This window comes from Carassius carassius, chromosome 43, assembly GCF_963082965.1.
Source record: "Carassius carassius chromosome 43, fCarCar2.1, whole genome shotgun sequence".
NCBI classification, from domain to species: domain Eukaryota; kingdom Metazoa; phylum Chordata; class Actinopteri; order Cypriniformes; family Cyprinidae; genus Carassius; species Carassius carassius.
Genome location: NC_081797.1, coordinates 1,554,413 through 1,570,000, shown reverse-complemented (window position 1 = coordinate 1,570,000; position 15,588 = coordinate 1,554,413). Strand labels below are relative to the sequence as shown.

The window sequence follows — 15,588 nt, the reverse complement described above, 5'->3', positions numbered from 1 at the left end:
TCACACACACATGTGTGATGGCGGTGATTGACAGGTGTGTGTTTGCACAGGCGGGGACCGTGAGGGACTCGATGGCCAAATCTCTGTACGGCGCTCTGTTCGACTGGATTGTCTTCCGCACAAACCACGCACTGCTCTACAACAAAGACCTGGAGGACTCAGACAAGGTACAAACAAACTCACACAAGAACTCTTCCAAAACAAAAACTCACATATACTCGCCAAAACTCACAAACATTCACACAAACTCACAAACAAACATGCAAACGCACACACAAACATATACAAACATACACATACAAACACATACACACAAACTTATAAAAATGTACACAGACCCATGAACACACACAAAATCACACATACTCACACAAACACACAAACTCAAAGAAACTCAAACAATCTCACACTCGCAAACTCACAAGCACTCGCAAACACACAAACGCTCACACAAACACTCACAAACGCTATGCACTTTTGAAAGATGCTTTGACAGATTGCTTGTGATTCCGCCATTACATGCAAAAATTTTGTTGCACTTATGACAACCAGCGTTGTCTGCATCAACTCTAGTGAAGTATAACCACACTTTGGAACGTTTTGCTGTCTCCGCCATCGTCACTCTTTGTATTAAGCAGGAGTTTTCGTACTGTAAAGGGCCGTTCACATATCGCGTCTAAAAACACATGGAAACCGCTAGGCGCGCCGCTTTCTGATTTTTTCCCCCCCCAAAGCCTTTGGGCACTTGCGCTAACATGACCTCCTCACTCCATGAAGACGCGGAAATTTCAGCAATGGATAAATGGATTTGCAGCACTAAAAACTGCTTGCAGTAGCACTGCTACTAAATTAATTTAAAAATCCACATACAGCTATCAGCTGTTCCTTCATCTTGGCTGAGCTTTCAACGTTGTTACAGAAAAGGTGAGGAAGCTACATGACCTGCGGTGCACTTGCGGCATTCTGAAAAGTTGAGATGTTTTTAACTCGATGCGGTGCAGACGCGCCTGGAAAAAACGAGCTCGTCGCGACAGCGTCGCTTCCATTATGACCGCGCATACCGCGCGCCTACATTTGAAATAACGAACTTGAGCGTGCAAAAGATGCTATATGTGAACGGCCCCTTATGCGTGTGTGTGCGCCGCACTCGTTCTTGTTGTGGTGTGTGTGTGTGACTGACAGACAGCCTCTGCGGCGCGCATGAGAGATCTCACAGATCCCACAGACAAACGTCTTAATATGAACGCACATTCGAAATGTTTGGTGAGATAAAATGTGCACGATAACATTACTAAGCAAAAATACATAGTACATTTAATTTTTTTTCCCTCCAGTACCGAAAGCAGAACCGATACCGTCAGATCTTACTGATACTACGGTCTTTCATAATTTAGCCCCGGGGCCATTTTAATACCGGGTTTCAGTACCCATCCCTACTCATAAACACTCACACAAACAAACACTCACAAACACTCACACAAACACTCACACAAACACTCACAAACACTTACAAACACTTACACAAACTCACACTCATAAACACACAAACTCACAAATACTCACACAAACAAACACACACAAACTTACAAACGCTCACACAAAAAAACACTCACAAACACACAAACTCACAAATACTCACACAAACAAACACACACAAACTTACAAACGCTCACACAAAAAAACACTCACAAACACACAAACTCACAAACACTCACACAAACCAACAGTCACAAACTCACACAAATTCAAAAAACACACAAACTCACAAACACTCAAACAAACACTCACAAACACACAAACTCACAAACACACAAACAAACACTCACAAACACTTACACAAACTCACACTCATAAACTCAAACACTCACAAACACACAAACTCACAAACACACAAACTCACAAACACTTACAAAAACAAACACTCAAACACACACTCACAAACACTCACACAAACAAACACTCACAAACACACAAACTCACAAACACACAAAAAAACACTCACAAACACTTACACAAACTCACACTCATAAACTCAAACACTCACAAACACACAAACACACAAACTCACAAACAAACATGAACACACTCACAAACACTTACACAAACTCACACTCATAAACACACAAACTCACAAATACTCACACAAACAAACACACACAAACTTACAAACGCTCACACAAAAAACACTCACAAACACACAAACTCACAAACACTCACACAAACCAACAGTCACAAACTCACACAAATTCAAAAAACACACAAACTCACAAACACTTACAAAAACAAACACTCAAACACACACTCACAAACACAAACTCACAAACACTCACACAAACAAACACTCACAAACACACAAACTCACAAACACACAAACAAACACTCACAAACACTTACACAAACTCACACTCATAAACTCAAACACTCACAAACACACAAACTCACAAACACACAAACAAACACTCACAAACACACAAATTTACAAACAAACATGAACACACTCAGAAACACTTACACAAACTCACACTCATAAACACACAAACACTCACAAACACACAAACTCACAAACACACAAACAAACACTCACAAACACACAAACTCACAAACACACAAACAAACACTCACAAACACACAAACTCACAAACACACAAACAAACACTCACAAACACACAAATTTACAAACAAACATGAACACACTCAGAAACACTTACACAAACTCACACTCATAAACACACAAACACTCACAAACACACAAACTCACAAACAAACATGAACACACTCAGAAACACTTACACAAACTCACACTCATAAACACACAAACTCACAAATACACAAACAAACACTCACAAACTCACAAATAATCACACAAACAAACACTCACACAAACTAACAAACACTTACAAAAACAAACACTCACAAACACAAAAACACACAAACTCACAAACACTTACAAACACACACTCACAAACACTTACACAAACTCACACTCATAAACACACAAACTCACAAATACTCACACAAACAAACACACACAAACTTACAAACGCTCACACAAAAAAACACTCACAAACACACAAACTCACAAATACTCACACAAACAAACACACACAAACTTAAACGCTCACACAAAAAAACACTCACAAACACACAAACTCACAAACACTCACACAAACCAACAGTCACAAACTCACACAAATTCAAAAAACACACAAACTCACAAACACTTACAAACACACACTCACAAACACTTACACAAACTCACACTCATAAACACACAAACTCACAAATACTCACACAAACAAACACACACAAACTTACAAACGCTCACACAAAAAAACACTCACAAACTCACAAACACTCACACAAACAAACAGTCACAAACTCACACAAATTCAAAAAACACACAAACTCACAAACACTTACAAAAACAAACACTCAAACACACACTCACAAACACAAACTCACAAACACTTACACAAACTCACACTCAACAAACTCACAAACACACAAACAAACAGACACACAAACAAACAAACACAAACTCACAAACAAACACTCAGAAACTCACACTCATAAACACACAAACACTCACAAACACTTACACAAACTCACTCATAAACACTCTAACTCAAACACTCACATAAACAAACACTCACAAACACTCACACAAACTGAAAGGTGTGTGTATTATATTGTTTGTACAGTAGCTAGTATTAATCGTAGCACTCACATTTGCTCCTGTTATTGGCAGGTTCTGTCTAGTTGTCTTCAGTGACTGATTGTTCGCCAGTGTCTCTGATCTCCTTCATAGTTTTGTCAAAAGACCCAGTACTTCAGTACCAACTTGGTACTAAAAAAGTAAAATGTGATGGTGCCAGGTTTCTTTAAGTACCGGTGGTACCGAGCACCCGGTCAACCCGGCTCTTGACGCATACAGCGCTATGATTTCCGTGAAGCAGAAAACACGGACGGAATCTCAAAATCCAGTCATGAAAATTAAACTTACATTTTAATATGGACAGTCACCGAATTTGTCAAAGTTAGCATACATTAATCAAATCAAATCTCCATATGGACCAGTATCTGTAAAAGTTGGTTGAAGTCTGAATCCTGCATGTTCTGCGCATCTCTGTGTGAATGAATGATGTTTTGTTTACTACAAACTATAGACTGAAGAGCGTGACGCTTGCAGTAATGAGGACATAAATACATAAACTACATCACCAACTGTTATGAGTCACTTCACAAGCATTTTACCGTTTCATTTGAGTAAAACCAGTGTTAGTTTAAAGGTATTAACGGCAACCCGTCAAAATAAAAGTTCATTTTTACATAAAGGCATTGTGCTAGAAATATTACTATATTAAGTAGAATGTATGTGATACTGCTACTACTGTTGAAAAAATTTATAAAACTTTAAAATCACACAATATTTCTTCCATGTTTTAATTTTAATAGCAAATCCCCTTTATTTACCAAAAAATAAAATGTGTTTAAATTTCATTAAATAAAAACAAATTAAATTTGGGTGAAACTGGGTGTTTACTGTTTTTCATAATTATATGACTTGTTCAAAAACTTAAAAAACAATTGTAAATAAGTATAAAGTATGGCATTGGTTTTATGTTTAGTGATAAAAAGTGTTTATTTGTTTTTTTTAATTAGCATATTTTTGTGTTTTGCTTTGGTACCGAAATTGGTACCGAGAACCGTGGATTTTCACTGGTATCGTACCGAATATTGAAATTTTGGTACTGTGTCAATACTAATCCCTCATTAATAAAGCGATCAGCTCCGATGATGTGGTGAGACCACGCATTAGCGCTCAGTTTCACATTGACTTGATGTGTGTGTGTGTGTGTGTTTCAGATCCTGTCCATCGGTGTGCTAGACATCTTTGGCTTCGAGGACTACGAGAACAATAGCTTCGAGCAGTTCTGCATCAACTTCGCCAACGAGACGCTGCAGCATTACTTCAACCAGCATGTCTTCAAGCTGGAGCAGGTAACTGATCTCTAGATCTGATCTCCTTTACTCATCCTGCTCTGCGCTCACATGATCTCATTACTGAGCCTTACAATATAGACAAACCTGAGCTGTGCTTAGATCTTGATCTTTTACCTGTGTTTAATATGAATACTGTGCTAATTTAAAGGGTTAAAGTGATGTTTTCATGTTATTTTTTATTCCAGTTAATTTTGTACAGATCTTGTACACTTTCAAAATATAAGCGTAAAAGAATTATATAGACATTTAAAGCTTAAAATGAACGGAAATATTTGCACTGGCAACTAGCTGAAATAGATTAAGTGTATTATGTACTTTATTTTAGTTAATTTGTTTTTACATTTTATTTTATTTTATTTATTTTATTTTTAGTTTTAGTTTCTGTTCACTATAATAACCCTGATTGAAAGGATTAAAGCCTGAGTTTTTGGATTTGAAGTTCATTTTATACATTTTATTTTTGGACTTTCATAATAAGATCATAAAAATATATAGACACATTTAAAAAATAAATGATATATTATTAAAGTTATATAAATTATATATATATATATATATATATATAAATATAAATAAATAAATATCAGGCATTTCATATCATATTTTATTTAGTAGGGTTATTCATTTTATACATTATAAACTTAGTGTTATTATATATATTATAATTCTTATGATGGTTATGTTTGTTGTTGTTGTTGTTTTATTGCATTTATTTTCTGAAACACTTCAAGTTAAAATGTATGATTGTAATGCACTATTAAAATAATAATAATAATAATAATTACTTTTATTTTTGTTGCTGTGGCTAGTATGAAACTATTTTAACTGCTGCAGAAATAATAAAAATATACAAAGCCCTAAAATTGGAGGTTAATAATGTTGTTAGTGTAAATTTGATATGAATCATTATTATATTTAATATTAGGTAACACTTTAGAATAACGGTCCTTTAGTTAATGTTAGTTAACTACTTTAGTTAACATGATCTAAGCAAGAACAATCCTTCTACATTTACTAATGCATTATTTAAATCAAAAGTTGTGCTTGTTAGCATTAGTTAATGCAGTGTGAATTAGCATGAACTAACAATGAAAAACTGTATTTTCATTAACTAACATTAACAAAGATTAATAAATACAGTAATGTATTTTTCATTGTTTGTTCATGTTAATTAATTAATTAACTAACATTAACTAATTGACCATTATTACATTTACATTACATTTATTCATTTAGCTGACGCTTTTATCCAAAGCGACTTACAATTGCTATATATGTCAGAGGTCGCACGCCTCTGGAGCAACTAGAGGTTAAGTGTCTTGCTCAGGGACACATTGGTGTCACACAGTGGATTCGAACCCAGGTCTCTCACGCCAAAGACGTGTGTCTTATCCACTGCGCCAACACCACCCATGGTGTTGGCGTTATTATAAAGTGTTATTATATACATTATTATAAAGTGTTACCTAATATTGTATTGAGACCTTTGAAACGCTTTGAGTGCAGTGTATGTCTGCAGCAGCACTGGAGGTTTGTTTCAGTTTGCTGTGTGTGTGTGTGTGTGTGTGTGTGTGTCAGGAGGAGTATCGCTCGGAGGGCATCAGCTGGCACATGATCGATTACATGGACAACACGGCGTGCATCAACCTCATCAGCAAGAAGCCCACTGCGCTGCTCCATCTGCTGGATGAGGAGTGCAAGTCAGTCTGATATCTCTGCTGTCACAGTATTAAACTCTTCTTGTTTTGGGTTTCACAGATAGGAGATAAGAGATAGGAGCCGGTTCTATCGGATTTATTCACACTAATGTTTATTTAATTCTTCATTATCATTATTTTAGTTTTTTGTTCTATTGTTTTAACATCAGAAAACTGGATAAGTCACCACAAAAATTTAAATCAGATTATTTTTTCTTGTGTAATTCAGATGGAAGTATAGTTTTTATTATTATTTTGAATTATTTTTCTTATACATATTTTGCATTTTCATTTTAGTTCAAGTTGTAGTAATTGTATTTATTTATTTATTTATATATATATATAAATGCGGTGCACATTATTTGTGTAGATTTTATTTTAAATTCACTTTTATTTGTATATATTCTTTGTAATTTAATTTAAGTTTTAGTAATTTTCTTGTGTATTTATTTTTTCATATTTGTTACTCATTCCATAGTTTTTTTTTATTTATTAAAAATATTGATGTTATGTTAAAATGTTAATTTTTATTTCATTTGTTTGTTTTTAATGTCTGCTCATATTACAATTTACATTTAGAATGAGTATATTTGTTTATCAAAATATTTTAATTGATATGATATTTATTTGAAATATATACTCACATTTTTGTTTCGGCTTTAGTTATTTTAGTACTTCAGGTTTAAATAATAGCTGAAATTTAAATTTATTATGCATTTTATTTAAGTTAATGTTTATTTCAAAATAATGTTTTATTTTATTTATTTTATTATTTTTTCATTTTATATATATATATATATATATATATATATATATATAAAATATAAATGTATAAATTTATATAAATTTTTCAATTAACTATACCTGATTGAAAGGATAAAAGCCTGAAAAATTATTATAAACAAATATCAAATATTAATTTTTTTGATTTTATTGATGTATTGAGGTTTCATAAAGTGTTAATAGATGTATTGCTGTTTAACCTCTGTGCCTGTATAGTGACCGAGATGAGTGTGTGATCAGGTGTGTGTGTGTGTGTGTGTGCAGTTTTCCGCAGGCGTCTAATCAGACTCTGCTGGATAAGTTCAAGCGGCAGCACGAAGGAAGCGGCTACATCGAGTTCCCAGCCGTCATGGAGCCGGCCTTCATCATCCGACACTACGCCGGCAAAGTCAAGTACAGCGTCAAGGTGAGGAGCTCACAGAGTGTGTGTGTGTGTGTGTGTGTGAGAGAGAGCATTTACATACGCTGCACACACAGTGACCTACTTCTGTGCTTCGATCTGATTGGTTGGATCGGGTGTATCTGGAGCACGTGATTGGCAGAGAGGGTTAAATCCTCACACACACACACACGTAAAGCTGTTGTCGTCTGTGTGTTTATTCGAGCTGTGTTTGCAGCAGATGTGACAGGATCAGTGTTGATTATGAGAACAGCTGCTTCACATCACCATCAGCTCACATTACTGCCCTTCAGTCTGTTTTACTTCATATACTACCATTATTATTTTTACTTTCATATTTTCATTTAAATTTAAATTTTTTTGTCATTTTGATGTGATTTCTTTTAATGGATATATATATGTGTGTGTGTGTGTGTGTGTGTGTGTGTGTACTTATCAAATAAAAATAATATAAGTGATTTTAATTCAGTTTCAGCTATAGATATTTTAGTATATAAACTAGTTGAAATTGAGAAATCCACCTCTGCAACTAGCTGATTTTTTTCCCCTCAGTTATTTTAATATTTTTTTATTTATTGTATTTCACGTACTAAAATGATTTTTTATTGTTACTGTCTTAAACCTGCTTTATTTAGTATCCTTGAGATAGTATTGCAGTTTTTAGTGATATTTCTAGTTAGTTTTTCTGTTTTAATTTTATCTGATGTTTTCGTTATTTTGTAGTATTTTTTTCAGTATATTTATTTTTGTTTTATTTGATTATTATTGTTATATTTTATGATGTTTTATTTCAGTTTAAGTGATTTAATTTTATTAAATCAAGTTAAACCGATGGAAACTGCAAATGTTGCTTAGTTTAAATACTATTATTGTTTTTATTAATATTAGGAAATAGATTTTATTTTATATATTTTCTGTTTCCATTTTAACTCTATTTAAAGTTTTAGTTAAATGTTGTGTTTTGTTTTAGTGTGTTATTTTAGTACATGTTAAACCAAATGTAAAGGACAAATGTGGCAGCTGGACCTAGTCTCTAGTGTATGTAGTCAACTAACTGATATAAAATATGTTTAAGTTTATATTTTATTTCATTTCTAGTGACAAAAAGCTAAGCCTGGTTTGGAATAGCATGCTACTTCTTTTACTTTGATGATATTGGCCCTCTTGGTAAATATAAGCAAACGTGGCTGTGAAAATAAACCTGCATTCTTTATCCTTTTGATCTTTCAATTCAAAAATTCCAAAAATCCTAACCTTTCATTGAAGGAGAGCAGGGGTGAAATCTCATTATGAAATGCATGTTTTATCTCTAGTTCATGTCAGCCACAATTATCAGCACCCAATTATTGCAACGATCTTCTCCCAAGACAGCAGTTGTGAGTTTTCTCTTATGTCTGCAGGACTTCAGGGAGAAGAACACAGATCACATGCGTCCTGATATCGTGGCTCTGCTGAAGAGCAGTCGAAACGCTTTCATCTGTGGCCTGATGGGAATCGATCCGGTGGCCACCTTCCGCTGGGCCGTGATCCGAGCTTACTTCCGAGCGCTCGTGGCCTTCAGAGCGGCCGGGAAACGGCACAAGGAGAAGACGACGACGACGAGCGGTGAGAAACAGTGGCATTACACACCTGATCCTGTCACGCAGCTGTGAGACTCAAACACTTCTCACAATCACATGCACAAGAGTTAACTACCCATGATGCAACACTTCTCTATTATGCATCAGTGCAGAGACGATGCAAACGCTCGCATGATATTAAAAGATGCATGCATGAGGACAGAAGAACAGTAGACTGGAAATAATGTGTTTTTGTGAGCAACCCTGTGATTTCATTCTCTCTGTTTAGTTTCAAATTAAATGGAATTTTAATGTAATGGTTTTTTGTTGTTGTTGTTGTTTGCAAACAATGACAATAAAAATAGATAATTATTATAATTAATAATAATAATAAAAATAATATTTAATAAATGGTAGAATTATATAAATTGTAAATAATTAAAATCATAATAAATAATAATGTATTTATACATTTATAATAAAACTTTAAAAAAAATACAATTTGCTTAATTTATTATTTTATATATTTTTAATACATACTGTATTACAATGTGTATTTAATTTAATTGTTTTCCGTGTTCATTTTGTATACATTTATAATCAATTTATATTTATTATATATATATATATATATATATATTTTGAATATAATCACAGGTATTTACTTTAATAAATAGTACAATTATATAAAATGTAAATAATTAAAAATAATAAAAAATATGAATGTATCTATACATTTATTTATATATATATATATATATATATATATATATATATATATATATATATATATATATATATATATATATATATATATATATATAAAACATTTAAACAAAAATATCAGTGTGTTATGTAACATTTAAAAAGTAAATGTACACAAAAACATAAAATTTGCTTTATATATTTGGTTTAATGCATACTTTATTGTGATGTTTATATATTTTTTGACATTATTTGTGGCAGTTTTAAAATATATATACAATAAACAATTAAACATAACCACAGATATTTACTGTTTATTATTTACTTTCCAAAATAAACATTTACCTGTACCTTATTTATTTATAACATACAAGTAAGCATTTTAAAATATAAATAATCTCTTTATTCTTTGCACCTCAGCTATATCCAGAGCATGTTATACGCTGCAGGTTTGTGGAGTAGTTTATCACATGTGCTTCGTTGTTTTATTAAAGTGTTTGTTGTTGCAGAATCACTCGACCAGTGAGAACAACAACTGCAGACGACACTAAAACATTCATGAGCCACACAGACTGTACACGACTGACGCTCGCGCTTCACTGCGTTTGCTTACTCACACTCTCTCTCTCTCTCTCTCTCTCTCTCTCTCTCTCTATATATATATATATATATATATATCTCTCTCCAGGCTCTGATGGTCCGGTTCAGACTCAGAAAAGTGTGGACAGCTTCAGTTTCCTGCATCATCCTGTTCACCAGCGGAGCCTTGAGATCCTTCAGCGATGCAAAGATGACAAATACAGTAAGATGACAAAAATAACACACTTCAGCAGATCTACACTCATCCAAAACAATGTGATTTAGGTTGACTAAAACCAAAACCATTTTTGTTGCTTGAAATTAAATAAATATTAACTTAAAAAATTATTTTAAAAAATTGATACATTTTTTATTATTTTATTAATGCAATAATACGTTCACGGAATAAATACGGAATACGGAATAAATTCCGTAAATATTAATTTGTCAATGTATTTATCAAAATAATGTCTTAATTCATTAAAATATTTACATTTAGTTTTAATATTTTAAAATGACTAAAACTTTAGTTAACATTAAAATGGAAGTATAAAAAATTTAATATCGTTTTTTTAAACTAATATAAATGACAGAAAACAAAAAAAAATACTAAAACTTCAACTGACATTGTAATGAAAACAGAAAATATATTTAAAAAGTTGCTTATTAAATAACACAGCTGCAACTTTAGATTTCAACAACGTGTTATTAAATATTGGAATGATTATTGGAAAGATTAATGAATGTTACGATGAATTATTCATTGGCAGTTTATGTTCACTAATGAATTAACTAATGTGAACTAATGAAGCCCTAATGTAAAGTGTGAATTAACAATAAAGAATCAAAACACTTTCAAACAATATTTACAGCATGTTTTAGTCCAGATTAAAATGAAAAAAAAAGTTGAAAATCAATACCCTATTTAGTGTTCAAGTGGTAGAGCATTGCGTTCTTAGGAAAAATTGTTAGCCTGAATGCAATGTAAGTTGCTTTGGATAAAAGCGTCTGCAAAATGCATAAATTTAATTTTAAATTTAATTTAAATTTAATTTAGTCTAAATATTTCATATTGGTATTTTACAAAATTGTAAATGGTTTTACAAAATGGTATTTGGCGCTGTGATGAACACCAGAGTGACTCCACAATATCTGAATGGCTATTTAAATCTATTTAAATAATATGTTTTAGAAAGTATGGCGAAGCTGCTTTATTTATGGGGTTTCCAGAGTAAAGTCTGCATTGTCTGCAGTTTAGCGCCATCTGCTGTTAGAGAGTGAATGTGCGTCTGTCACGTGTTCCTCCATGTGCTTCTCATGCGTGCTTGTTTACATCAGAGTGCACACACGTCTTTCAAGCAGCATACAGCAGTATTCTTAAAATGCATTACAAATTCGGAATAATTTGTTATATTTAATTATTCACGGTATTTAGAAGTGCCCACGATAACAATATCGCGCATATTAATTACCTCGATATATATCACATTACCGAATACCGGCACATGTCTAGTCTCATGACAGTATCTGAGGGGAGTTTTCCTCTTGTTTGATCATGTGTATCTTCTGTCTGTGTGTGTCAGACTCGAGCATGAGTCGGAGGGGTCCACGCTCTCCGCTGTCAGACCTGCAGGGAGCAAACATGAGCAGGTACACACCCCTCCAACATTCACCTCATCCTTCACTCATAACCACACATTCACACGTTCACGAGCGATGCTCACATCACAAATGGGCAAAACTAACAAAACTACGGCTTGTAGAAACCATTCATTCATGTGTGATCAAACTGTGGAGTTTAGAGTAAAGTCACTTTAATGCACAACTCTATTGATGTTACAAAGTGGCAGCATGTTAAAACACACAAGTGTTCTATTATTATTCATAAGAAAGTTATTTATGTTTTAACTTAGTTCTTATCACTTAAATAATAGCTTTATAATTAACTAAATTGAATTATTTATTTTACTAATTAATTTTATTATAGCAGGTAAACAAATACAACACCAACACAATTTAAAACAAATAAAAAAACCTTGTATTTAGTAAAATTATTCATCACTAATTAAATATTAATTATTAAATTAAAAAAATAAATATCTAAATTGTTTATTAAAAATACAAAAGTTCAAATGCAGTCACTAATAACTTTTAACTATAGCAGAAAAACAATTAAAACACTGAAATGTGTGATTGTGGCATTGTCGATAGATTTTAACACAATTTAAGAACAGAACACGGTTGATTGATTTTATGAAATTACATCATGTTAATGTTCAATATTCATTAATAATGATGATAATTCAAGAAATATTCATTTAAAAGATTTATTTAAAGTATACATTTTAAAATATCTAAATTACTTTTTATATAATAATAATAATAATCATAAACTTGCCCCTTTTAGATTTGCACTCTATTCATTTTCCAACTGCTTGTTTTCAAAAAAAAAAAGAGCTGCTAATTGACTAAATATGATTGTATAATTATTTGTTTAATGTAGAAAATAATTATATTTGTATAATAAAATATATCATATTTATTAAGTATTTTTTGCTATTTATTTAATTTAATTTAAATAAATCAGTGTTTATTTGTATGCTCGTGCAGTTCCCTGGTCAATTAAAGCAGTAGTTGCGAGCGTATAACTGATGTTTGCTGTGTTACTGCGTCTGTGTCAGGAGGAGCGAGCGCGTCTCCTCGCTCTCGTCTCATGAGGAGGAGGGCATCTTCATCAGCTCGGTGGATAATAAACTGCTGGAGCGAGCGCAGGGCATCCTGATGTGAGTCTGAAGCACTTCAGCTCTGATTCTGACTCACTGTATTCATGCTGTCTCTAACTCTCTCTGTTTCTGAAGGAGAAGCAAGAACTGCAAGACCAAGCCCAGCCTCCCGAAGGTAAAAGTCTCAATTCAGTGTCTTTAGCATGTTAACACAACTGGGCAATATTTATGTTCTCTTTAAATATACATTCAAAAAATGTGCAACTTACTCTAGAGGAAAAAAACAACAACAGTTGTTTTATATATTAGTGCTGTCAAGTGATTAATCGCGGTTAATTGCTTTCAAAATAAATTTAAAAAATTACATAATATATGTGTGTTCTGTGTATAATTATATATATATATATATATATATATATACACTAACACATGCATTTAATTATTTAAGGAAAAATATTTTATGTTTATATATTAAGTCTATTTATATATAATGTAAAATATAAGAATATGGATTTATAAATGTATAAACGTACATATTTTTTAAATCTATACTGTATGTGTGGTTTTATATAAACATAATAAAAAGACACAGTACACACCTAATATTATGCAAACAAAAACTTTTATTTTGGATGCGATTAATCGCGATTAATCGGTTGACAGCACTAATATATATACATTATTAAAAATTAATAATAATGTTTGACATATAAAAGGCTTAACTCTATTTTAAGGTGTCCTTGTTTCAGTCTAATTATACATTTAGGTACTGAGTATTATTAATTAACTATATTTACTTACGATACGGTTTAAAATTAGGATTAGGGTTTGATTTAGAGTTACTTGCATTAATTATGCATAATTTATTGTTATTATAATAGTAAGTAGATGTAACAAGGACATCTTAAAATAGAGTGTAACCTTTTATATTTCAAACATTTAAAAAAATGTATATTCACTAGTGCTGTCAAACGATTAATCGCGATTAATCACATCCAAAATAAAAGTTTTTGTTTGCAATGTATGCAAAGGTGGTTTAAAATATACATGCTTTTAAAAAATGTGATTTGTGTGATCTTTTTTAAATGAAAACAGAATATTAAAAAAAATTATATAAATTATTTATGCATTTTATAAATGAATTTAAAAATAACTTAACAAAAATAACTTCAAATAGTATATATAAATTTCATATGCAAAGTAATTGTTTATTATTTTTTTTTATTACATGGATTTAAAAAATATACAAATTATTGAAAATATATATTCTTTTGAAATGAATCCAGAAGATGTTTTTCATTATTTATTTTGAGGTGTAATGTAATGCCTTTGAAATATATACTAGTTATTTAAAAAATGTATAACTTTAGCAGTTTATAACTAATACAATTATTCAAATTTATATGCTTTTTATACATTTATTAGAGAATGGCATTCTGATGCAAGGTTGCTGATGATCCAGCATGGCAGTGTTTGATGTGAAATGAATGAATGATGTGTGTGTGCAGCACCTGCTGGATGTGAAGTCTCTGAAGTATCTGAGCGGCCTGACGCTCCACGACCGCATCACTAAATCACTGCTGCACCTGCACAAGAAGAAGAAGCCCCCCAGCATCAGTGCACAGTTCAACGTGAGCACAGCACAGACGGGGAAAATACAGCTACTGGCTACTAATATTAACATTTGATATCTGGGAAATATAGAAAGATTTACATAAAAAAAAAAAAAAAAGATATATATATATATATATATATATATATATATATATATATAATGTTCTTTTAAAAAAATATAATTTTTTTTTTATATTTACAGTAATTGTAATTCAAAAAATATATAAAAAATATTGAAATATAAAAATATTAATTTTTTATATATATATATATATATAAATTATGGAAAAAATATATAGCTTTTTGAAATGCATTGGAAAAATACACCAATTATTTTCAAAATACATGTTTTTTTTTCATTTATGAAAATTATGTATTATGAAAATCATATACAGTATACATTCTTTTGAAATGTATTCATCACTTCTTTAAAAATATATAGTTTAAAAATAATCAATTTAAAAACTTTCAAAATGTATGAAATATAAATAATATACATTTTAAAATATAAATATCTAAACAAT

At 31.6% G+C, this 15,588-nt stretch overlaps 1 protein-coding gene across 1 annotated transcript in view; it reads left to right on the top strand.

Annotated features, from left to right (window-relative positions):
- myo9ab (myosin IXAb) overlaps window positions 1-15,588 on the top strand; it is a 97,877-nt gene that overhangs the window by 59,379 nt on the left and 22,910 nt on the right. The window contains exons 11-20 of the mRNA XM_059535921.1: window positions 51-167; window positions 4,867-5,001; window positions 6,583-6,704; window positions 7,749-7,890; window positions 9,285-9,489; window positions 10,837-10,950; window positions 12,311-12,377; window positions 13,409-13,510; window positions 13,586-13,625; window positions 14,959-15,081. Coding sequence (XP_059391904.1) covers window positions 51-167; window positions 4,867-5,001; window positions 6,583-6,704; window positions 7,749-7,890; window positions 9,285-9,489; window positions 10,837-10,950; window positions 12,311-12,377; window positions 13,409-13,510; window positions 13,586-13,625; window positions 14,959-15,081 — 1,167 coding nt within the window. The remainder of the gene's footprint in view (window positions 1-50; window positions 168-4,866; window positions 5,002-6,582; window positions 6,705-7,748; window positions 7,891-9,284; window positions 9,490-10,836; window positions 10,951-12,310; window positions 12,378-13,408; window positions 13,511-13,585; window positions 13,626-14,958; window positions 15,082-15,588) is intronic.